Below are 24,120 nucleotides of genomic sequence, written 5' to 3'. Positions count from 1 at the left end.
AGTAATATACTTCTGCCCTGCCCTAAGCTCGGAAGAGCAGCCCAACTGCACTGGTGTGAAATTTCATTCTGCAGCTCCCCTGTTGACTCAGCATGTTGGGTCAGCGAGCAGCTGAACTGTGAAGTCCAGAAAAGATTAGATCCAGAGTCTGCACTGAGTTAGCTGATCTCAGCTGGGGAAGAGACAGTTTTGCTGCACTTGGCCCCTAAGTCAATAAGATAAGAGCAAAATTGCCCTGGGGTACCCAGTGATCCCTGTGGATGTGCGTCAACATCAGTTGGAAACCGGATTGGCTCGGCTGTGATTCCATGGGCTTGGGCAACCTGAAGGTGATCACTCACTTGGATCACAATCGAAGAACGGCCCCTTGGGTAAGGAGTTGGAGGTCATCCAGTGCCTGTGGAGCTGAAGCTTAGCAGGAGTGAGTGCCTTAAAGAACAGGAGATGGTGGGGGAAAAAGTGTTCAATTTCCCATGCTAGCCTTGTGCCTTCTCTGGGACTGCCAATACTCTCATTTGCTGGGATTTCTGTTGATACTGTTTGAATCCATGTCTCGTGGGCCTCTTAAAGCCAAATGATAGTTGTCTTTATTGAGTGGGTATGGATTGGAACCCAGCTCCAGTTCATTAACCGGACTGCATTCAGATCCCAGTTTCTGACATTACATCATATAGTCAAAACAAATTATAGCACCAAAGGAAGCCATTCAGCCCATTGTACTTGTGCTGGTGCTAGCTCCTTAAAAGGAGCAATGTCCTCTAGCCCTGTTTCTTTGTCCTCTCCCCATATGCTTTGTATTCTTCCCTTTCAAATACCTATCCAATTTCAATATTGGAGAACTGTCAGCTGATTATCTTTTGTGTTTTAATAAAAACTTCCAGGCCCAATAGCCTACATGATCACAGCCAAGAAGCATCTACTGCCTTCCAATTGAAAGGATTTTTTTCTATTCTGTGCTCTGATTACTCTTTACATTACTTTATTAAATTAAATATACTTTAGGTTGGATTAGTCTGCAGTCACTTGCTATTAAACTGAATGTTATGTACAAGGGTATAATAAAAATTGTTGGCTGGCTGGCTTCACCAAGATGCTATAAAAGCTAAATCAACAATCTGCTTTTTAGTTAATTGAAACAGGCTGCACTCCCAGGAGCAACATAGCAATCTGTGGGCACTGTAGGCAGGGAACAGTTTAATACCACATGTTTAGATTATGCTTTGCAACATTAACTTCTACAGGCTTAACGGATTCATGTGACAATTCTCTGCCTACTATTTAAAAATAGATGTTAGCTGTTTACTTTGGGCAGGTTATGCCTCTGTTAAAATAGTGCACACAGCAAAGTTACACAAACCTCTGCACTGTCATTCCTGGGTGTTATTACCATAAGAATGTCTTTATTTGTGTGGAGGAAGGAAAGAGAAGTTATTTGTAGAAATGTATCATTACTTTGCTCTTGTACTCTCCCCTTATTTATGAGGACCGAAATGCTGTTGATCTTTTTGCTTTTTTTTAATCTACCTGCATTCACACTTTCAGGGAATTATGTATTTGAACGCGTAGGTCCAATTTATCTTTCTCCCTTCATGGACAAGGATTTTTACATTAGCAACTCTCTAGTCCCATCATAATTTGTATTTGTAAGAAGTGTTGTGTTTTGGGACTTTTGACCAATTTCCACAAAATGGACTTAGAAAAAATTACTTTTAAATTTGGATTTTTATAGCAAGGTGTATTCTCTTCAATTTAGAAAATAAAAGATAGCACCCAGACAAAAGATAGTTAACATGCAAATGAAAGTTGCTTCCCCAAAGACTAAACAATAAGCAATTCTTTAGCTGGTCTCAGTAATCAATAAATATCTCATAAGCAGTGTGTTGGGGGCTCTGTGGTCGCAGGTACTTGGCAGGGAGTGTCTCGCGGGCCTTATTAGCTGTGAACGGAGAGAGGAGAAAAAAAGCAACCGAGGCAAAGGCAGTCAAGCCCAGCAAAGGCTGCGAGCAGGTCAGAATGCAGGAGGTAGTTGGAAATTATTTTAAGTCGAGCAAGACAACCTACTGATTTGTCCATACAATGATTCCACTTCAAAATAATTTATTGTATGTGAAGTGCTTTGGGATGCATTTGAAACATGTTAAGTCACTATTTAAATGTAAGCTCTTTGTTATTGAAAGCTGGTGAATGCAGAAGATGCTTCCTTCAACCCTGTCACAAGTCTTTTCAAAACTGCAGGGTAACTGCCACCACTGGGGTGTCTAGACAAAGTGCCAGGTGAATAAGGTTAGGATATCTTCACATTATCTGATGAGGTATATTGTCTGTGAAGCATAATTGGAAACAGAAATTGCTATGGGGATTTACAGTCTTGCATAGCATTGCAGATGGTCTCTACCTCCTCATACGTCAAGGTAGTTGCAGTTTTGGTCATAATTTTGTTCAATACTCTGATAATTCCAAGGATTACATCCAAAAATAGGAAAACAAGCTGTACCCAGGGGTAGCTTTGAATTATTGGAGCATCAGTTGATTTAACTTGATCTGTCCAGTACTATTTGTGCCTAAAGATACTCTGTCACTGGGAAGTTTTTTTTTCCAATTCTACACTGTAACATAGGCTGCGTTTTACAGATAGATGTAGGAATGTATAGGACCATTGTCTATCTGGCCAGTCCCAATGTCTAGAAAATACTGTACCCCACAATCCCTCATGCTCTCATATGAACTGTTTCTCCAAGTACACACCATTACCTCTGGTGTCCCCCCAAGGATCTATCCTTGGCCCCCTCTTATTTCTCATCTACATGCTGCCTCTTGGCAACATCATCCGAAAACACAGCGTCAGTTTCCACATGTACACTGACAACACCCAGCTCTACTTCACTACCACATCTCTCGACCCCTCCACTGTCTCTAAATTGTCAGATTGCTTGTCCGACATCCAGTACTGGATGAGCAAAAATTTCCTCCAACTAATTATTGGGAAGACCGAAGCCATTGTCTTCAGTCCCCGCCACAAACTCCATTCCCTAGCCACCAACTCCATCCCTCTCCCTGGCAACTGTCTGAGGTTGAACCAGACTGTTTGCTACGTTGGTGTCCTATTTGATCCCAAGATGAGCTTCCGACCACATATCAGCGCCATCACGAAGACCACCTATTTCCATCTCCGGAACATCGCTCAATTCCACCCCTCCTCAGATCATCCGCGGCTGAAACACTCATCCATGCCTTTGTTATCTCTAGACTTGACTATTCCAATGCACTCCTGGCCGGCCTCCCACATTCTACCTTCCGTAAACTTGAGGTCATCCAAAACTCTGTTGCCTGTGTCCTAACTCGCACCAAGTCCTGTTCACCCTTCTTCCCTGTGCTTGCTGACCTACATTGGCTCCCGGTTAAGCAAAGCCTCAATTTTAAAATTCTCAACCTTGTCAGCAATGAAAGCTCCAAGGTCATGTACAGGTGCAAAGAAAAGTTCCCAGGTCAGATACAGTACAGGGCAAAGCTTCCACTTCATCATTCCAACAATTAACTTCTGTCCTAACCCCAGACAGTGCACCCTACTGCACCAGTATGCCATTTTTCCATTTCCCAGAGCAGCCATTGCTAAGTTAGTGTTGAATTAGGGACAGATTTGTGCTGTGGGCCCAGGTACAGCAGGAATTGGGTTGAGGCTGCTTCAACTTTTTTGGATTAATCTAGAAAATTGCCAGCACAGACACGATGGAATAATCTCCTGTGTAGTGAACTTCTATGGTTCTATATGATCATTCTGATTCTCTGAATGTAGTTTGTTCTCTATATTATGCTATAGGAAAGCCCTCGCAACCACAGGGGGAAATTGTGGGGATGGTTGACCTTTACTTACATTATATTGAGAGCCACATGACATGACCGTCTCTCCGCCATTCCTCTCTTTTCACCCCCCCCCCCGGCTCCCTTTCCTGGTTTGCAGTTCTTGTATACTGAAGCCATCTCAATTATTGATTTGAAGATTGAGATATCTCAATGATTGAAGAACTAAATAAATTGATCTAGTCTTGGTTCCAGGCCTGTTGGAGGTCGTTTTGTGTGGCAAAGGAAAATAATTGTCAAATTATTCAAACAATGAGTTGTGTAGAGTGGAAAATAAAGTATATTCAAAGAATGACAAAATGACTCCAAAGGCTGTTAATTTTAAATAATGGAGAATATCATAAATGGTGGAAACCAATCACTAATGTTATTTCAAAGTCTGTGGCAAAAAGACAATTTTTTTCTAATATGGAAGAATTGCTCCATGTGGCCTTTGTGAGTGGAATGAGTTTTTTTCCCCCCTCACTTTTGTCTATCCTATCAAGTGAGTGTTGTGAGTGTAAATACTCAGCCTCCTGTCTCCATCTTCGAACTTAATCTCAGTCCTTTCCACAGCTAATAGGAGTTTCAATCCTGGATTCTTGTTTGGGGAACTCAAAAAAAAAATACTGCCTAATGTCTATTGGGGGGTGGGGGATATTTAATATGGTAGTTTTATCCAGGAGAAAAAAATACACTCGACATTATTACCCAAAACATATTAGAATAACTAAGCAAAACTCAATGCCAGATAAATTAAGATGAATCTATAATAAAGGTTTGAACTGAGCTCCCTCGCTATGCTGAGTATAATTAGGGCTGTGACTGTTTTCAGAATGAGAAAGAGGAAATGCTCAAAAGGAGCATATTGTGGAGCCGATTCCACAATACTGTAGTTTTTAAGTTTGAACGAGAGGCCTTGATGTCCCTTTCACAAAGTGGCACCAGAGGGTGCTCTCCTGCAAGGTGAGATGGTGCAGTAACATCCAAGTGGATTCTGGGATTTTGAGACAGTAAATGTTTCAATAAGGCAGCACTGTTAGAATATCTCGAGCTTACGTTGAGCTTCACGGGAACAGTGTTGGAGGCCGAGATCAGAGTGGGAATGGAGCGGGGAATTAAAGTGACAGGCGACCAGAAGCTCACGGTCGCCCTTATGGACTGAACGGAGGTGTTCCGCAAAGTGGTCACCCAATCTGCGTTTGGTCTCCCCAATGTACAGTATACTGTATTTGCTGCTCACTATGCATTCTCCTCTAGGAACAGCGCCTCATCTTTCAATTAGGCACTTTACAGCCTTCTGGACTCAACATCGAGTTCAGCAATTTCAGATTATAACCTCTGCCACTATTTTTTCAGACGGCAGCTGTTGCTGATTCTGCCATTCCCATTTGCAGCATTTAACCACTCCTGCAATCACAGACTGTCCCTTTGTTCTTTCCTGCTCTCCTCTCCTTCCCAGCCTCTGCACCTGGTTGAAATCTGTTACATCTCTAACTTTTCCAGTTCTGACAAAAGATCACAGACCTGAAACGTTAACTCTGTTTCTCTCTCCACAGATGCTGCCTGACCTATTATGTCCGTGTGTAATTGAGACACGGACTGCAGGAGCTGGTTACAACAGGTCTTTACTGAGTGGAGACAAAACTGGAACTACTATGCAAAGTTACTGCACAGGCTTATATACAGGGGTGGTCACTACTGGTACTGCAGTATACAGGGGCTGCAGAATATAGTTCCTTCTGCAAAGTACATACACTACAATTCCTCCCCTTTTAGCTAAACAGTACATAACATTCGATTAATAATTAAATAACATATTTACAATTACAGTTGCTAGATACATTAGCTGAAGTTAAGCAATTATAAGTTCAGTCTTTGAGGAGGCTTCCTGATTCTGTCTGGATAACGCCTCTTTGGGGTATCAGGTTCTTCTGGCAAAGTTGATTCGGGATCAACGTCGTTGTTTGGTTCGTCTGCTTCCAATATCACCGATTCTGAGGTAGATGCAATTGGTACTTCGGTTTCATCACCAGGTGTATCAATGTGGAATTGACGTTTTCCAGTGACTCTAGAATCTGGTCAGCATGGCGTTTTACAATGCTCTCTCCAACATCCACGGTATACATTAGGGGTCCTTGCCATGTGCAGATCATTCCTGGCTGCCATTTCTCTGTGCGGTAGTCCTGGGCCAAAACTGGTTGACCTATCTTAAAACTCCTGGTCGGCCTTTCATTCATATTCTGAAACTGCCTGTTCTCCACATCTCTTCTGATGTTTGGCTTAACCAAATCCAAGGGGCATCGTAGTCTTCAATTGAAGAACATCATGGCTGGAGTTTGGTTGGTAACCGCATGTGTCGCATTCCGGTAGGCAAACAAGAAGTTATCCACCTTGTGTTGTAGGGGTATGTCTTCATTACACATTGCCTTGATAGCCTTCTTGAATGTTTGAACGAACCTCTCAGCCAATCCATTGGTGGCTGGATGATATGAGGCGGATGTGTAATGCTTAACACCATTGTTCTTTAAGAACCTCCAGAACTCTTCAGACACAAACTGTGGTCCATTGTCGGAGCAAATCTGTTCAGGCAGCCCATTCCTGGCGAATATGGTTCGTAAGACTGTGATAGTTTTTTCTGTGGTGGTTGAGGACATTTTTATTACCTCTGGCCACTTTGAATGTGCATCCACCGCAATTAAAAACATCGAGTCCATAAATGGGCCAGCAAAATCAATGTGCACCCTTTGCCATGGAGATGAGGGCCACTCCCATGGATGTAGAGGGGCTTGTGGTGGGGCGTTTTGGACCTTCTGGCATCCTATACAGCTCTTGGTTATCTCTTCGATTTCTCTATCGATTCCCGACCGCTACACAAACGCTCTGGCTAAGTTCTTCATTTTTACCCCTCCCAGATGACCCTCATGAAGCTCATTGAGCACTCTATCCTTCAATTTGGTTGGAATTACTACTCTGGATCCACACATCAAGGTTCCTCTGCACACTGACAGCTGTTCTCTTCTCGGCGAGAATGCTGGCAACAGTGGTTCGCCATGTGCTGGCCATCCCTTCACCGTTAAATCATAGACCCAGGAGAGTGTCGGGTCATTTCGTGTTTCCTTTTCTGTGTTTGCATTCATCACAGGTAGACATTCGACTATGGTCGAGTGGAATATCTCCACAGGATCCACTGCAGGTGCTTCTTCCACCGTCGGCAACGGTAGGCGCGGCAATCCATCAGCATTCCCATGCTGTTTAGTTCCTTTGTACTCGATGTCATATTGGTGTGCCCCTAGGAAAAGGGATCACCTCTGTAGCCGTTGTGCTGTCATTATCGGGCCGCCCTTCTGAGGGTTGAAAATGGAGACAAGGTTGATGATCAGTTAGTAGAGTAAATTTCTGACCGTGCAGGTAGTGATTGAACTTCTTCACCCCCCACACCAAGCTGAGGGCCTCTCTGTCAATCTGGGCATAGTTACGCTCGGCTGAGGTTAACGAGCGTGATGCAAAAGCTATCGGCCTCTCTGAACAATCAAGGAGTTTATGTGACAGTACCGCTCCAATGCCGTAGGGAGACGCATCACACGCCAGTCTTATCGGTAGTGATGGGTTGTAGTGAGCCAATACTTCTCTTGAAGTGATTAGGTCTTTACTCTTCTGAAAGGCCCGCTTACATTCATCGCTCCATTTCCAAGCTACTCCAGTTTGTAGTAGGGCGTTCAGTGGGTGCAGAATTGTGGACAAATTCGGCAAAAACTTATGGTAGTAATTCACCAACCCTAGGAATGACCTCCGTTGCGACACATTTTCAGGCGCTGGAGCCTTAACTACTGCTTCAATTTTGTCAGGGGACTTATGTAACCCCTCTTCATCAATCACGTGGCCACAATACGATATCTGTTTCTTAAAAAACTCGCACTTGGGCGATTGGCTCGTAGCCCGTGTTCTCTTAGTCTAGTGAGCACCTGCTCTAGGTTGGCAAGGTGTTCACTGTCATTTTCACCTGTCACTAGGATGTCGTCCAAGTAACACTGGGTCCCCGGAATCCCTTGCAGGACTTGTTTCATCGCTCTTTGCCATATCGCCGGAGCTGATGCTACTTCGAATACCAGTCGATTATACTGGTAAAGACCTTTGTGAGTGTTTATCGTGAGATACTTCCTAGAGGATTCTTCAACCTCCATCTGCAAATATGCTTGTGCTAGGTCAATTTTTGTAAAACGCTTCCCTCCAGTTAGTGAGGCGAAGATATCTTCTATCCTCGGAAGAGGATACTGTACTGTGTGAAGGACTGGGTTCACCGTCACCTTGAAGTCCCCACAGATGCGAACCTTCCTTGGCTCCTCAGACTTATTGTTTAACGTTTTTTTATGACAGGAACGATGGGTGTCGCCCACTCGCTCCAGTCTACCTTAGATAACACGCCTGCATTCTCCAGATTCTCCAGCTCTGCCTCGACAGCTGGGCGAATTGCATACAGTACTGGTCTTGCTTTGAAAAACTTGGGGATTGCATTCTCTTCTATTTTTATCGAGGCGGTTATGCCTTTAAGAGTTCCCAGTTCTTGATGAAATACCTCTTTAGTGTTAGCTAAGATTTTTGACAATCGTCCAGGTGTGACGTCGTCATCCTTTTTACCAGCCACAGTCAGTGCCTGAATGGAGTGCCAGTCTAAACTTATCTTTCTGATCCATTCATGTCCCAATAACGGTGGTCCACCATCTTGCAGTATGTACAGATACAATTTCCGTATTTTCTTGCCATTGTATTCGACAGGCACCCTTATTTTCCCTCTGGGGTATACTTTCTGCCCCGTATACGTCTTCAAGACAATGGATGTCTCTTTCAAGGGTATGTGTGAGAATAGCCGCTCATAGTCTCGGCGATTCATGATGGTCAGGGCTGATCCTGTATCCAATTCCATTTTGACTTGGGACCCTGCTATCATGAGGGTGACCCAAATGGTTCGGTGATCCTCTTTCGCGATTACGTTGTGAAGTTTGAGACAGCTTAGTCTCTTGTTCCCGGATTCACTATCGCTCTTCTGGTCTTCGGAACTACTGTCCGTCATCTTTTGTACTTTCCTGTACTGTTCCTTAGTAGCCTTTTTGTTGTCGTTAGTCTTCTTTCCAGACCTGCAAACTCGTGCAATGTGTCCCATCTTTCCGCATTGTCTGCATATTTTGTCCTTGGACCAGCAGTCCTTCTGGTCATGGGTTGTTCTGCCGCAGCGATAACATTTTTCAAATCCCCGTGTCATTTCATGGGTGCCGTATTCCTGTGGCTTTTGCTGTATTTCTGCAGCTCCCCTTGCTGCTGCTTCGTACGATACTGCCAAGCTGAAAGCCTTATCCAGCGTCAGCTCTTTCTCTGAGAGTAACCTCTTCTGGGTTCCTTCACTCAGGAGTCCACAGACAAATTTGTCCCGTAGAGTATCTGTCAGTCCTGCTCCGAACTGGCAGTGCTTTGATAGCTTGCGTAGTTCCGTAAGGTAATCAGCATTGCTCTCATCTTTATGCTGATTTCTCCTGTGGAATTTAAATCTTTCTGCTATCAGCAGCGGTGTAGGATTTAGGTGTTCCTGTAGGATATCAACAATTTCGTTAAAACTCTTCGCCATCGGTTTGGCTGGAGTGATCAGGTTCCGCAATAGGCCGTACGTTCTTGCGCCCATTAAGTTTAGTAGTACCGATGCCTTTTTCTCATCGGCTACTTCGTTTGCCTTGCAATATACTTCGACTCTTTCCACATACATGGTCCAGTCTTCTATTGCATTATCGAAGGCAGTGATATTGCCAGTCTTCGGCATCTTGGAAATCTAAGATGGCGCCTCCCGCGCTTTCTGTCTTCTCCGCTGCTGCTAGCGCTGTTGCTGGCGTTTTTATGCCTTGATGGCGACACCCTATGGTCTTCGCGCACTTCCCCCCCCCCGCGTTGCTGCTAACAACGCTCTCCGCGGTCCCCGTGGCAAACTGCAGCTCCTCGCGGCTTTCTGCGCTTCTAATTTCTTTTATTTTCCCGTCGTCAGAGCAAACCCTACGGGACACTTTCCTCCCTCTTCTCGGGTCTGTACGCTGCCCGGCTTCGTAGCACCGGCCGCACCCTGTGTGCTCCACCCTCTCTCTCTCTCTCCTCTTCCCGACAACGCTGCTCGGCCCCATTGAAAAGCCATCCGATCGAGCTCTAGCCCACCGCAGCCCAGGAAGGATCAGTGTACTACCTGCCACCAGCCCGATTAGCTGGAACACCATAGACAGGATAACCAAGCCCCGCTCTCGACAGCCTCTCCTGCAATCTTCAAATCCAATGAATCAGAGGTGGTTGCCCACAGTCGACGCTCGTTTCTTCCGGTTTTTTTTTTTTTTTCGTTCCTTCTTCCTTCCTTCTTCCTTCTGGCCTCGACCTCTGACAACTTCGCTTCAGGGATGGATCCCCATGAGGTGGTGCAGACTGTAGGTAAGTTCGGATCTGCTCATCGCCAGTATTATGTCCGTGTGTAATTGAGACACGGACTGCAGGAGCTGGTTACAACAGGTGTTTACTGAGTGGAGACAAAACTGGAACTACTATGCAAAGTTACTGCACCGGCTTATATACAGGGGTGGTCACTACTGGTACTGCAGTATACATGGGCTGCAGAATATAGTTCCTTCTGCAAAGTACATACACTACATGACCTGCTGAGTATTTCCAGCATTTTCTGTAAATACAAATATAAGATAGCCACTAACAGATCAAATAAGGAATTTAGGAGAGTGGTGAGAATGTGGAACTCGCTGCCACATGGAGTGGTCGAAGCAGAGAGCATTGGTGCATTTAAGAGGAGGCTTAGTGCATACGTGAGGGAGAAGGGAATAGAGAGGAAGAGGTAATTAGAGTGGGAGGAGGCTTGTGTGGAGCGTAAACACCAGTTGGGCCAAGTGGTCTGTTTCTGTGCTGTAGTTTCTATGCAATTCTATGTTGATAGTCTTTTCTTACTCTTTTTGTGTAGTAACACCATAGTACCCAGCCACTAGGATTTGGAACTTGGATGTCTTCCCTCTCCAATACCTTCCTGAGCCTGGCCTCAACTTCTCATATGCTTTGATGAAATCACAAGCACAAACCTATGTCTAATACTATATTACGCCAACCCCCTGTGTCCCCAGAGAGCTATAAAAGGGGACATGCCCATATCTGGTGCAGTGTGGTAGGAAATTACCTTCTGGATGTTTGCCTGGCAGAGGTAGGATATGGAATAAGAACCATTTTCAACCACATTGCCTAACAGAAGTCGATGTGATGAGCCTGCATTTCATGCATTCTAGTAATATAAATATGCTTTGATACAGGGCTGGTTAAAAAAGAATAGCTGCTAAAATGGCGCAGCTTATTTTCTTCACACATGACACATCCTCCCTCAATAAGACTGAACCACATTTCTGATGCATTACTCAAAAGTAATTCAGTGGACACTGGGTCCATAATGTCAGCTTTAAGCTTTAACATGTAATGCGAAACAATGCACTTCAAAGATTAAATTTACATGCAATATTAATAAAGGTGCCAAAGGACATAAATTACATTGCGACTGCACATTGATCCCATTGTTGAGTAGATTATCAATTCCTCTGAATTGTTGTTGGTCTCTGACTATAATTAAACAATGATTTGTATGGTTAAATGGTGCTTTTGTGTAATTGCAATTTATTAGTAATGGATGATTATTTCTGGAGGAAGAAAGTCACAATTTGTCACAGGAGTAAAATAATTGGATGTTTTCAAGGTGGACAATGCACAAGAATTGTATAGTGAACAGTGAGGAGGATAGAGATAGACTTCAAGAGAACATAGACAAGCTGGTGGAATGGGTGGACACATGGCAGATGAAATTTAATGCAGAAAGAACGAGGAGAGGCAATATAAACTAAAGGGTATAATTCTAAAGAGGGTGCATGAAGAGAGAGACCTGGGAGTATATGTGCACAAATCGTTGAAGGTGACAGGGTAGGTTGAGAAAGTAGTTAAAAAAGCATACAGGATCCTGGGCTTTATAAATAGAGGCAGAGAGTACAAAAGCAAGGAAGTTATGATGAACCTTTATTAAATACTGGTTCGGCCTCAACTGGAGTATTGTGTCCAATTCTGCACTTTAGGAAGGATGTGAAGGCCATAGAGAGGGTGCAGAAAAGATTTACAAGAATGGTTTCAGGGATGAGGAATTACAGTTACGTGGATAGACTGGAGAAGCTGGGGTTGTTCTCCTTAGAGCAGAGAAGGTTGAGAGGAGATTTGATAGAAGTGTTCAAAATCATGAGGGGTCTAGACCAAGTAGTTAGAGAGAAACTGTTCCCACTGGCGGAAGGGTCAAGAACCAGAGGACACAGATATAAGGTGATTGGCAGAAGATTAAAAGGCGACATGAGGAAAAACTTTTTATGCAGCGAGTGGTTATGATCTGGAAGGGCAGTGAAGGCAGATTCAATAGTAGCTTTCAAAAGGGAATTGGATAAGTACCTGAATGAAAAAAAATTGCAGGACTACGGGGAAAGGGCGGGGGAGTGGGACTAGCTGAAGTGCTCTTGCAGAGAGCTGGCATGGGCTCGATGGGCCGAATGGCCTCCTACTGTGCTGTAACGATTCTATTCTTCTATGAATTTCTGCGTGCAATGATGGTAAGCCCACTGACTTCAGTAAAGGCAAATGATCTCGGTTTTAACAATTAAATCCACTCAACACCTAATCGGAATACTACTCGTGGAGAGACGTGAGTACATGCTGCGAACGCACAAACTAATTATAACTGGCTACTATTGACAATAAGGTGAGAATTCACCAATCCGCACACAAAGGGATGCTCCCAGGACTCAAGCCTCCTTTGAGCATAGCTCCCCTGCTGGGAGGATAGGACACTGAATTTATCCATATTTTTCAGCTTGGCTGAGTCAAAAGGTCATGGGTTCAAGTTTCACTACAGGAAGAGAGCGCCTAATCTGGGCTGATATTGAAGTGCTGCATTGTTAGAGGTTCCATCTTTCAAAGGACGTAAAAGATCCCAAGGCACTTTTTTCAAAGAGCAATGACTTCTCCCAGTGTTTTGGCCAACATTTACCCTTCAACCAACACCAGCAAAACAGATTAACTGGTCATTCATTGCATTGCTGTTCAATCTTCCTTGCTGCAATGCTCCATCTCACCCTCAGTAAGCTCCCCACTGCAGTGGAGCTAATTTACAGGACAAACGGGAAACTGTTCAACCTCCGTCGCCTCCAGTCCAGATCCAAGGTCGTTCCATCCTCTGTCATTGAATTACAGTATGCAGACGATGCTTGCATCTGCGCTCAGTCGGAGGTCGAACTCCAAACCATTGTAAACACCTTCACCAAAGCATACGAGAGCATAGACCTTACACTAAACATCCGTAAGACAAAGGTCCTCTACCAACCTGCCCCCGCCACACAGTGCTGCCCCCCAATTATCAAAATCCATGACAAGGCCTTGGACAACGTGGACCACTTTCCATACCTCGGGAGCCTACTGTCAACGACGAAGCCCAACACCGCCTTCAGTGTGCCAGTGCAGCCTTCAGTCACCTGAGGAAGAGAGTGTTTGAAGACCAGGACCTCAAACCCGGCACTAAGCTCATGGTCTACAGAGCACTAGTGATAACTGCCCTCCTGTATGCCTCAGAGACATGGACCATGTACAGCAGGCACCTCAAAGCACTGGAGAGGTACCACCAACGCTGCCTCCGCAAGATCCTGCAAATCCATTGGCAGGATAGGTGCACCAACGTCAGTGTTCTTGCTCAGGCCAACATCCCCAGCATCAAAGCTCTGACCACGCTCAATCAGCTCCGATGGACGGGTCACATTGTCCGCATGCCCGATACGAGACTCCCAAAACAAGCTCTCTTCTCGGAGCTCCGGCACGGCAAGAGAGCCCCAGGTGGGCAGAGGAAACGCTTCAAGGACACCCTCAAAGCCTCCTTGAAAAAGTGTAACATCCCCACCGTCACCTGGGAATCCCTGGCCCAAGACCGCACAAAGTGGAGGAGAAGCATCCGGGAAGGTGCTGAACACCTCCAGTCTCTTCGCCGAGAGCAAGCGGAAACCAAGCGCAGGCAGCGCAAGGAGCACACGTCAACCCAAGCACCCCACCCACCCGCCCCTTCAACCACCGTCTGCCCCACCTGTGACAGAGACTGTAGGTCCCGCATTGGACTCATCAGTCACCTGCGGACTCATTTTTAATGTGGAAGCAAGTCATCCTCGGTTCCGAGGGACTGCCTAAGAAGAAGTAGTTAGTGGAATCTTGTTGTGCATAAAATGGCTGCCTCATTTGCCTACAAAACAACTGTAACTACACTTCAAAAAGTAATTACTTGACTATGAAGCAGTTTGGGATGTCCTGAGGGTGCGAATGGCACTAGATAAATGCAAGTCTTTCTTTTGGATCTCTGGGGTAGCTGCTAGTGGAATCCTGAAGGACGTTGCCAGCAGATATCCAAGTGGGGACATCTTTACACACATGACTCTTCTGGGTTTTTTTAAAATTGGGAAACCCAGGTGAAGGACTAGTTTTAGAAGAGGAGAGGTGATGAAGGATATCAGCAATTAATGATTGGTGACACCAAGTTTGCAAATGCTGTAGATCGTAGAAGGAAGGCGGTGAGGAGTTCTAGTTTCGAGTGCCTGTGAAAGAATAAGTTAGAGCAGTTAACAGTGCAGCGAGTCTTGCTTTCTACACAATAGTCCTGCTAATATTGCAGCGCTTCATGACCAAGGTGATGTTTTTAATGTCCATTGCAACCAAACACTTCAACTTTTTGACAGCAAAGAAAAATATATTGATTGCCTGAAACATCATAATTAGCAACGGCGATTATCTGAGGCTAGCAGCAAATCAATGCTTTTTATATATTGCAATTCCAAAATAATCTTTCTATCCACCCCCCCACCCACCCCGCCTCCAAATCTGATGCTGGTGAAGTAGATTTCCTCAGATTCAACTACAATTATTATGCCGATTTTAAATACACTGACTGAAGTTTTTTTTTAATTATTAAATTTTCCAGGAACTGTCTGTGTCTCAGGTTTAGTGAAAGCACCTGAATTCCCTGTGATAAGTAAAAAAAAACTGCATCCATCAGCGTTGACTTTCATTTAAATCGACAATATTTTGAAAGTGATGCTCATGCGGCAAAAAAGTGCTTTGAAATGTGCTTTTATGGGGTTCCAAATGGTCAGGTGAAGATCTCTTAGGAGTTGCAGCCAGTTTGTTTGTTTTTTCCTCCCCTGGGTCCAAAGGTCCGCTTTGTGTAAACTCGCGGCCACCATCACCTCTTGTCATTGTTTTCTTTACCACCAGTGTTTGTCGGAGTCTGGTGACTGTCGATGCAAGCGGCCAATTCGTCCCGCTTGTTCATGGCAACTCGCAGCTGCTCCCTGATTGTCTGTATCCTTTGCTCCAGGTCTTTTAATTCATTATCGTGGGCATTCCGCTCGCCCTGCTGCCGGTGCCCGATCACCCCGTTCTCACAGATCGCACCGGGCGACTCCTTTTCCGATTTGACCACATAACGGTCCTGCGCGCAGCTTTCCGTCTCAGCCTGACTTTTCTTGTGGTCCTTGACCAGTGTCCGTCTTTGATTGCTCCGCCTCGTCTGAGCAGTCACTCGTACTGTGGTGTGCGGCACCTTCTGGATCTTCTGCAGGTTGCATCTGTGAAACAAAAAAAAGCTCGTTACTGCACCTCCCCCATATAGCTCACAACCTTTGTTAAAGGAGAACTTATTGCTGTGGTATCTTTATATTATCCAGAACATCAGAGACCACTGAAAGGGAAAATGTACAGACTGTGTACAGTCAACAGTATTTTGGCCTCTACCCCATTCATAGAATCATAGAGATTTACGGCACAGAAGAAGGCCATTCGGCCCATCATGTCCACGCCGGGTGAAAAAGAGCTATCCACCCTAATCCCACTTTCCAGCACTTGGTCTGTAGACTTGTAGGTTACGGCACATCAAGTGCATATCCAAGTACTTTTTAAATGTGATGAGGGTTTCTGCCTCTACCACCCTTTCAGTCAGTGAGTTCCAGACCCCCATCACCTCTGGGTGAAAAAAATTCTCCTCAAATCCCCTCTAAACCTCCGACCAATTACTTTAAATCTATGCCCCCTGGTTATTGATCCTTCTGCTAAGGGAAATAGATCCTTCCTATCAACTCTATCTAGGCCCCTCATAATTTTATACACCTCGATTAGGTCACCCCTCAGCCTCCTCTGTTCCAAAGAAAACAACCCCAGCCTAGCCAATCTTCTAATGCAATCACATCCTTCCTGTAATGTGGTGACCAGAACTGCATGCAGTATTCTAGCTGCGGCCTAACTAGTGTTTTATACTGTTCAAGCATTCATTTAATCTCTTGAGGAAAAAGTCAATAGAAATTCTCCCCGATACCCAAAAGTTGTCAAGCAAAACTCCATCGGCACATCCCCACTATTCAACTCTGGACTCTGCCCTCCAGAGACAACACTGCATCCTCCCCCCATCTCCAGTGATGTCCCATGGACTATTTGATCTATCCCTGTATCCTCCAGTCTCTTGTTGCTCATCAGATGTTTATCCAAATTCCTTTCTGGAGGTGCGAATTGTTACAAACTCAGGCCGGGATTTTGCTGTCTTCGGTGGGTTTGGGGCGGGCGATGTCAGTGGCGGATCCCGACCCCGCTGCTATCTCCATCCCATTGTGTAGAATGACTTTCCCCTGATTGGGCTTGTTAAGCCCCACCCAGCGCGTTTCCCAGCCCAATTAGAGGAAGCGGGTCTGGTGACGTCATTTGATGGTGCGTCATCAGCTGGTTTCCTTAAAGGGACCATGGCCAACTTTATTTTGACAGTTGTGCTGTCAGTGTTCTACAGCATTGAGGTGCTGCAAAGACTGACAGTGACTGCACAAAGGCACAGGGCTGCACCCAGGCTCTCCCATGACTCCCTCCGTAAGCTTATGGAGGGAGTCACAGCATGCAGGAAGGTCCTCTTCCCTTCCCATGGGCGGAAAAGACCTCCCCAGGAGATCAATACAGCCTGGTTGCACATTGCAGAGGAGGTCACAAGCAGGGATGTGATCAGGAGGACCTGGGTGTAGTGGCGCAAACGTTTCAATTATCTCAGTAGATCAGGAAACGCGAGTACAAAGCCACACTCAACCTCATCCTGCTGTGCCTCTCATCACATCCCCATCACTCTGCCTTCCCTACCCTACCCCTGCACATCCTTACACCAACTTACCTTGTACCTCCACCCATCCCTCTCTATCTATATTATCACATCCCCATCTCACTAGCCACCCCTCACACTCACCCTCATCCTAGTGCAATCATACCAACTAACAACAAACAAGGATAGGCACTTGGGTGTTTTATGCAATGTTCATGTAAAGTTTCTGGTAATGTGGTGTCAAACATGGAAACCTTTATTTTGAACACTTTACATTCTTGGATAGATTTGTGTGCACCTTTGGAAGTGGCTTAGTGAGTTGCAGTGAATGGTGAGACATAACGGTACCCCCCGCAATAGTCATGAGTGTGAAAGGAATGGCTTGGGCATTGTAGGGATGCTTTATGGTGTTGGTGTAGGGTGGTGCCAACCTGGCGCAGCATGTGGCAGCCAGGGTGTACAGTGTCAAGTGAAGTAAATCTGGCCATGGTGAGGCCATCCCTGGTCTCCCAGGCAGCAATGTGGTCGGGTGCTGATGCCCTCTGTTTTATGCAGCATCAGCTGATTGCAGAGAAGGTTGGTGTTGTTGTTGGTGCTGTTGGCGTGCCTGGTGCTGCTGGTGTTGGGGCTGATTATGGTGGGATTCTGAGGACCAAGATGAGAGAGTATAAATGGCACCCATGTTGATGGAATAGATGGCAAGTGAAGTTGAGATAACAGAAGCATTCTGTTAATTTTGAGAGAGGTTGTTCCAATGAGGTGACACTGGATAGAGAGTTTACTCCAAACACTAGCAACCTGCATAAAGTTCGATCTGTGTTTCAAATGCAGTAAGCAACAGCTTCTGAGCGTAGAAAGTGAAGAGCTGCGAGGTGGGAGCTTTTATAGCACATTTCAAGCTGTCAAGGAATCAGCTGATTCAATGGCCATTCATCTCCTGCCTCAGCTTAATAGATGTGATCTCCGAGCAGTCAGGACCCTGCGGGCGAGCACGTAAAGTCAAAAGGTAAGCTAAAATGTATTCTTAATGGTGTCTAAACAAGGTCATAATGAGCTTAATTGGGTCCCCCACCGCTGCGTGTCGGGTCTGCTCAATGCTGACAGACCCAACATTGGGAAAGGTGTGTGGCGGCGGGTTCACAGTGGGGTCCCGACCCGCTGTGAAAAAAACCCACTTTCCCACCTGACCCGCCACCGATCGCACCCACTGACCCCTGGGAAATTCCAGCCTCAGTTGCTGTTGCTGGGAGTCTAAGTCACACCCACTACTCTGGAAATAAAGTTTCTTCTAACTCCTAGAATTGTTTGTTAATCTAGCCCCATCTCCTCTAGTACAAAGCCCTGGTTAGACTACATCTGGAGCACTGTGTACAGTTCTGGGCACCGCACCTTAGAAAGGATATATTGGTCTTGGAAGGAGTGCAGTGCTGATTCACCAAAATGTTACCAGGGCTCCAAGGGTTAAGTTATGAGGCGAGATTACATAAACTAGGCTTGTATTCCCTGGAACATAGGGGTGATTTAATTGAGGTGTTTAGAATTTTGAAAGGAATTGATAGGGTAGATGGAAAGAAACTTTTTCCTCTGATGGTTGAGTCTAGGACAATGGGACATAACGTTAAAATCAGAGCCAGGCCATTCAGGAGAGAAGTGAGGAAGCGCTTCTTCACGCAAAAAGCAGTAGATGTTAGCTCAATTAATAATTTGAAACCTGCGATCGATAGATTTGTGCTAGCCAAGGGTATTAAGGGATATGGAGCCAAAGCGGGTAGTTGGAGTTCGGATACAGATCAGCCAAGATCTCATTGAATGGCCGAACAGGCTCGAGGAGCTGAATGGTCTCCTCCTGTTCCTATGTTCCTAGTTCTGTGCTCACAGTGCAAATCAAACAGCTGCTGACATTGACAGCACCTCCACCTCGCCACATTCTAAAGACCTGGATCATGTCCCCCTTCAGTCTTTTCTCCAATAAAAACAAGTCCAATTCTCCGAATTTCTCCGCATAACCGAGAGTCCTGAATCTGGGAGCTTTCATGCTTCAACCCTATCTTTAAGAAATATCAAATAAGTTGCCCAGGTGACAAGGGGCATTTGATTTCAATTTATTATCTATATTAGCTTTATATTTCATATTGTTCTTGGAGCAGCTACAATGCTGGCTTTAGGACAGATGTGCTGAGCTGTATCTAATAGCTCATATATTAATATGGAAACCCTACCTTTTATCTGTCTTCACTTTTTGAATTTTCTGTTCTTCGAAGCTCATATTTAAAACACGATGGATTTTCTACAAAAAGAAAAAGATGATGATCTCCTATCACGTAAGTCATTAGCATTTAGTGTACTTGTAGAGGTATTTTCACACACAAAGGATCAACAAACAGATCACAAACTAAGTAAGAAAAGTGAGCAACCTAAAATAGCCTTTTTTTTCCTTTTCAAATTTTGTTCCCTCCTCTGCTCAAGGTGCCCCTGCCCGAGAGGAGGCGGGGCAATTACAGCAGAGCCTGATCCAGGCCACACACAATGACCACATATATGCACTTCCTGGCAGACAGTGATTGGGAGCAGGACCCTGGCTGACCTACCCTTCCCCCCCTCCGCTCCCCTTTGACCCAAGGATGCTGGGATTAATACTATGGCCCGAGCTGGGATCAGTTAGCTCAGCATAGGCTGTGGATCCTCAAGGACCTAGGATGTTCATCGTCTGTAGGGCTCAGTTACACAATTAGACAAGGGTAGGTGGGCAAACTGCTCCCAACCTTTCACTTATGCTGCCTCATTCCAGCCTGCACACAACAAACTAGAATGACTGTTGCTCAGAGCCTTGTGGCTATAATCACAACTCAGTGATGTGAGGATCAGTTGAGTGCACACCATCTGCTAGTGCTCCAACATTGCCCGACTGCATTGGCTCTTTCCTTATTTATTTGTTACTTTCCTCCCCTTGGGCTGGAGGTGTTTGTCTGAAAGTCCTACCTGGCTTGTGTGGAGCCAGTACTTAAATCTTTTCCGTTTCCTAATCCTCGGCAGGACCAGCCTGTAGACGATGTGCTCCCCAACAGTCGTCAGTAAAGATCCAGCAAAGCCCAGGCACAGTAAAACAAACAGCCCCGAGAAATGTCTGATGCCCATTTGTAACGTCTGCAAAAAAACATATTTCAAATTTTAGTCTCAAGAGAGAGCTGGGGAGGGGGCTGGGTGGTGCAGTGTGTTAGACGGTGGAATAGACTCCAACTTGTACCAGTCTGAGATGCATTACACAAACGCGGCAAGGTAATATTCATTGGTAGATTCACAATTCCTGTACTCTGGGAGTCACAGTAGCTGATGGGGTCAGTCCCCATCACATGGGGAATTTGAATCCGCTGATTTAATTGCAAATCAGCAGTTGATACATTACAGCTACACGCTCACCCCAGAGGCGACTGAAAGGTGGCCTTACTGAGGTATACAAGACACAAAAAGATATGGAAAAAGGTAGATCCAGAAAATTACTCCAAACTAAACTGTAACAGTAGGAAAAGGGGGCACAGGCTCAAACTAGTCACAGTCAATTGTAGGACTGATGTCAACAAGATCTCCCACACCTGAGAGTGATCAACACATAGAATGGATTGCGGATAGAGTAGTGAAGGTGAAAACGTGGAATCATTTAAGAAACAAATTGGATACTACAATGTGGCAAATGTTGAATCTGATGCTACTTAGTGATGAGCAGTCTTCTCTAAATACATTGACAATAAGATCCCATCTTGTGAATAATTTTGAGTCAAATGAAATGGGAGAAGACTAGAAACAGATGGGCCTCGGGTTTCTCACCTCTGTCACTTCAAAGGTCCGTTTTCCACATGGGACCACCTTATACCACTTGTCGTGCAGCATGTCCATGAATCCGTCAGATTTGTAGCGACTAATCAATTCGGAGATGTTAGAATTTAATCCCAAGTTCTGGGGCAGACCGATTCCATACCCTGTAGAGACAAAAGCCTTTTAATATAAATCTCCACCAACAGCAGTGAGTCCTGAAGAAGATACTAGAACAAGCAGAGGTTTCTCAGGAACCTGAATCCCTATCCCAGATTTCAAACTATACCAATTTATGAAATCAGTAGTTGGCTCAATGTTGTAGGGCACTTGCAAGCCAGGTTGCCATACCACAGGGTGGTAATCTGTGGCTTTTTAAACAGCAGTGAGATGAAGAACCAGTCAATCTGTTTAACTGGTTAATGAGCCAACTAGTTGTTGAGGGCGGAATGTTGGCCAGGGCACCTGGAGCATTAGCTGCTCTTCTTCAAATGGTGCCAGGGGACCCTTAATGCCCACCTGAGCAGGCAGACATCATCTTGGTTTAAGTCTCAGCTCTGACAATGCCACACTCCTTCAGTACTACGTTGAAGTGTTAGCATAGATTATGTGCTGAAATTCTGGAATGGGGTTGAACGCTTGACTCAGAGGAGCAGGTGCTACTAACGGAGTCAAGCTGACACTGGCAAGGGGAAAGAGATATTTATTGATTAAGTGATTGACTGTAGAGTTGTATAATATGTAAGATTAGGTATTATGTTGTGTATCTGTAATAATATAAATAAAGCAGAGGGAGTACAGAGTATCTGTAAAGACAGAGGGAGGATGTCTAATCTGGTTTGGAGTGATTTGTACTTTTTAGGGCCTAGCTGAAAACTAGGAAGCTCCGAGAAAGAATGTAAATACTATTTTGTTTAGAAAGACTCCTGCATCTGACTCTAATTCTACAAGAACACAGAGCGTGACAAAGTGCAGCATTAAATTTTTTTGAGTTATTGAGATATTGGCTGCCTTGTACACATCGCAGAACAGCGGCTTCTTACCTTCAATTGCAAATGGCTTCCCCACTGTTATCAGCTTGCAGTCAGCATCAATGGACACTTCGTAATCCAGCAGAGCCTTGTCCATGATAAACGCATCCAGTTTTGATGGATCCGTCCTGAAATTCAAAACAATAGTTATTAAAAGTGAGATTTCTGTCTTGTTTCAATAGTGAGCCATACAGACCAGGAGGATCCCAGGTTCCATCCCTGTTCTCTATCGAGTTATCTAATCTCAGCTGATGCAGCACTTAAGTCTCTACAATTGTCAGCTTGACTCAGTTGGTAGTCCTCTCACCTCTGGGTTCAAGCCCCACTACAGATTTGAACACATAATCTAGGCTGACGTTTCAGTGAAGGGAGTGCTGCATTGTTAGAAGTGCCATCCTTTGGATAAGTCATTAAACCAAGGTCCTCACTTACATACGCTTCTCTATTTTAAAAAACCCACTTAATATAAAATGTAAATGAATAAAGCTTTTAAAATTTGTCTTCAAGTTTTTCTTCAAATAATTTTGAAAAACAACGGAGCAGAAACAGCTAGAAACTACAGAGAAATATTTAACTGTTCAGTTGACTGAATAGTACTGATGCGCCCTGGGAAATTGGGTACATTGCACACGCTCCCAATCTGGATTCAGTGAACAGAGTCACAAGCTCTGGGCAAAAATAACAAGTCCAAGGTTAGGCTTTTGTGGGACGCTGAGGCCTTCAATTAAAAACTTTAATTCAGCAGATAAATTTAATTATGTCATAAAATCTGTAAATTATTTTGGAATTTTAAAATTTTGGACAATAGAAATTTTAGTTACTGTGGTGAAAAAAATGGCAGACTTTTTTTTTTCAGAAAGCATTTTGAGTGATTTTTGGGGAAAAGCTAATTGGCCCAGTGGTCAGCGGCAAAGGAATGGCGCCCGCCATTCACTAAGCTGACAGCTGCCCACAGAGTTTTCACAGGTTTTTCAGCAGAGACTTGCTGTCATCGAGCATCTGATCCAGCGCAGCGCCCTCTACAGGGGATCTGTGGCGTCTGTGAGCAGGTCAAGCAGCGGCGTGGCACTTCAACCAATCAGATTGAAGAATCCTCACAGACATGCAGTCTAAAGCAGGAAGTATCAATTAGATTTAAATCATGTACAGAAAGCAAAATAAAGATGGGTAAGAAAGATGGGATTCAAGAGAAAGATAAAGGAGACAAGACAGAAAAGGTTTTTTTTAAAATCTATATTTTAAGTTATAATTTAAAAAAAATCTTCAACACTAATTAAATTCTGAAGGAATGTTACTCCACACTTATAAAATTAAATTTTCAGGGCCAGAGAGGTTGTTTGGCAGTAATTATGACTTATCACACTGTTAAACATTCACTTACACCTGAATGCACCAACCTTAACTTTTTATGCCTTGTATAGTGGGTTACTAGTGGGCAAGTACTGCAACTTCACGCCCTTACATTGATTTCAATGCCGAGTCTCTTGGTGAGGTACTGTTATGGCGCAGCCTGTGGAGGAGCAGGGCAACTTCCGGATTTCCGCGTATAACTGAGCACGTGCGTACTCTGAGAGTTGCTGTCCGATTTACTCCATAATAACGGTGAGCGCAAAATCCAGGCAAATGAAGCACCAAATGATGGTGTAACATTGGAAATCCTATTAGAGAGCCACCTACTGACGTTACAGGGAAACGTAATAAATAAACGTAATGTGTAAATTTGGACATTTTTATACTGGAATCCCCTTAGGAAATGTTTACATAGCAGTTTTCAATGGAATGCAAAGCTTAACCTATGTAAGAACTTTTAATATATTATAGCTATTATACCATTCTGTTGACACCTGTCTCGCAATGTCTCTAATCGTAGCTGTGTGCAAACCAAACTATGTGCTCAGCCAAATCACCTCTCCGGGGACTATCTCCTACCAAAGTATTGTAAATTTACAATTTGCTGCATTTGTTATTGAGTTCAGTCGGTAAATAGAACAGTCAGGGAACCTCCTGCACTTGACTATGGGTACAATTGTGATACCAATATTGATACACTGTTGTCATAATTGTATTGCCAGACTGCTTACATCAAATGTGCTACCCCATCTAGGGTTGTTGGAACATTGAACCTTCTTGTGTATTCGTGCATCTCAGGAAAACTCTTCTTCATGTAGTCTTCAGCACTGCTCTCTCGCACTGTCCCAAAGTGGAAACCCTGCGATGGATGGTGAAGCTGAACAACAAATA

General features: G+C 44.6%; 1 protein-coding gene across 1 annotated transcript in view; it reads right to left on the bottom strand.

Annotated features, from left to right (window-relative positions):
* Positions 1 to 14,590: 14,590 nt before the first annotated feature.
* grin3bb (glutamate receptor, ionotropic, N-methyl-D-aspartate 3Bb) overlaps positions 14,591 to 24,120 on the bottom strand; it is a 108,301-nt gene continuing 98,771 nt past the window's right edge. The window contains exons 4-9 of the mRNA XM_086004820.1: positions 23,961 to 24,106; positions 21,892 to 22,007; positions 20,864 to 21,015; positions 20,021 to 20,185; positions 19,261 to 19,328; positions 14,591 to 15,539 (exon numbers count right to left, since the gene is read on the bottom strand). Of these exons, the coding sequence (XP_085860946.1) occupies positions 15,155 to 15,539; positions 19,261 to 19,328; positions 20,021 to 20,185; positions 20,864 to 21,015; positions 21,892 to 22,007; positions 23,961 to 24,106 (1,032 nt within the window). The 3' untranslated portion in view covers positions 14,591 to 15,154. The remainder of the gene's footprint in view (positions 15,540 to 19,260; positions 19,329 to 20,020; positions 20,186 to 20,863; positions 21,016 to 21,891; positions 22,008 to 23,960; positions 24,107 to 24,120) is intronic.

Source organism: Somniosus microcephalus, chromosome 13 (assembly GCF_052327205.1).
Source record: "Somniosus microcephalus isolate GS21.2 chromosome 13, FLI_Smic_1.0, whole genome shotgun sequence".
In the NCBI taxonomy this organism is placed as follows: domain Eukaryota; kingdom Metazoa; phylum Chordata; class Chondrichthyes; order Squaliformes; family Somniosidae; genus Somniosus; species Somniosus microcephalus.
Note: the sequence above shows the minus strand (reverse complement) of the source record. Positions and strands in the feature narration are given on the sequence as shown.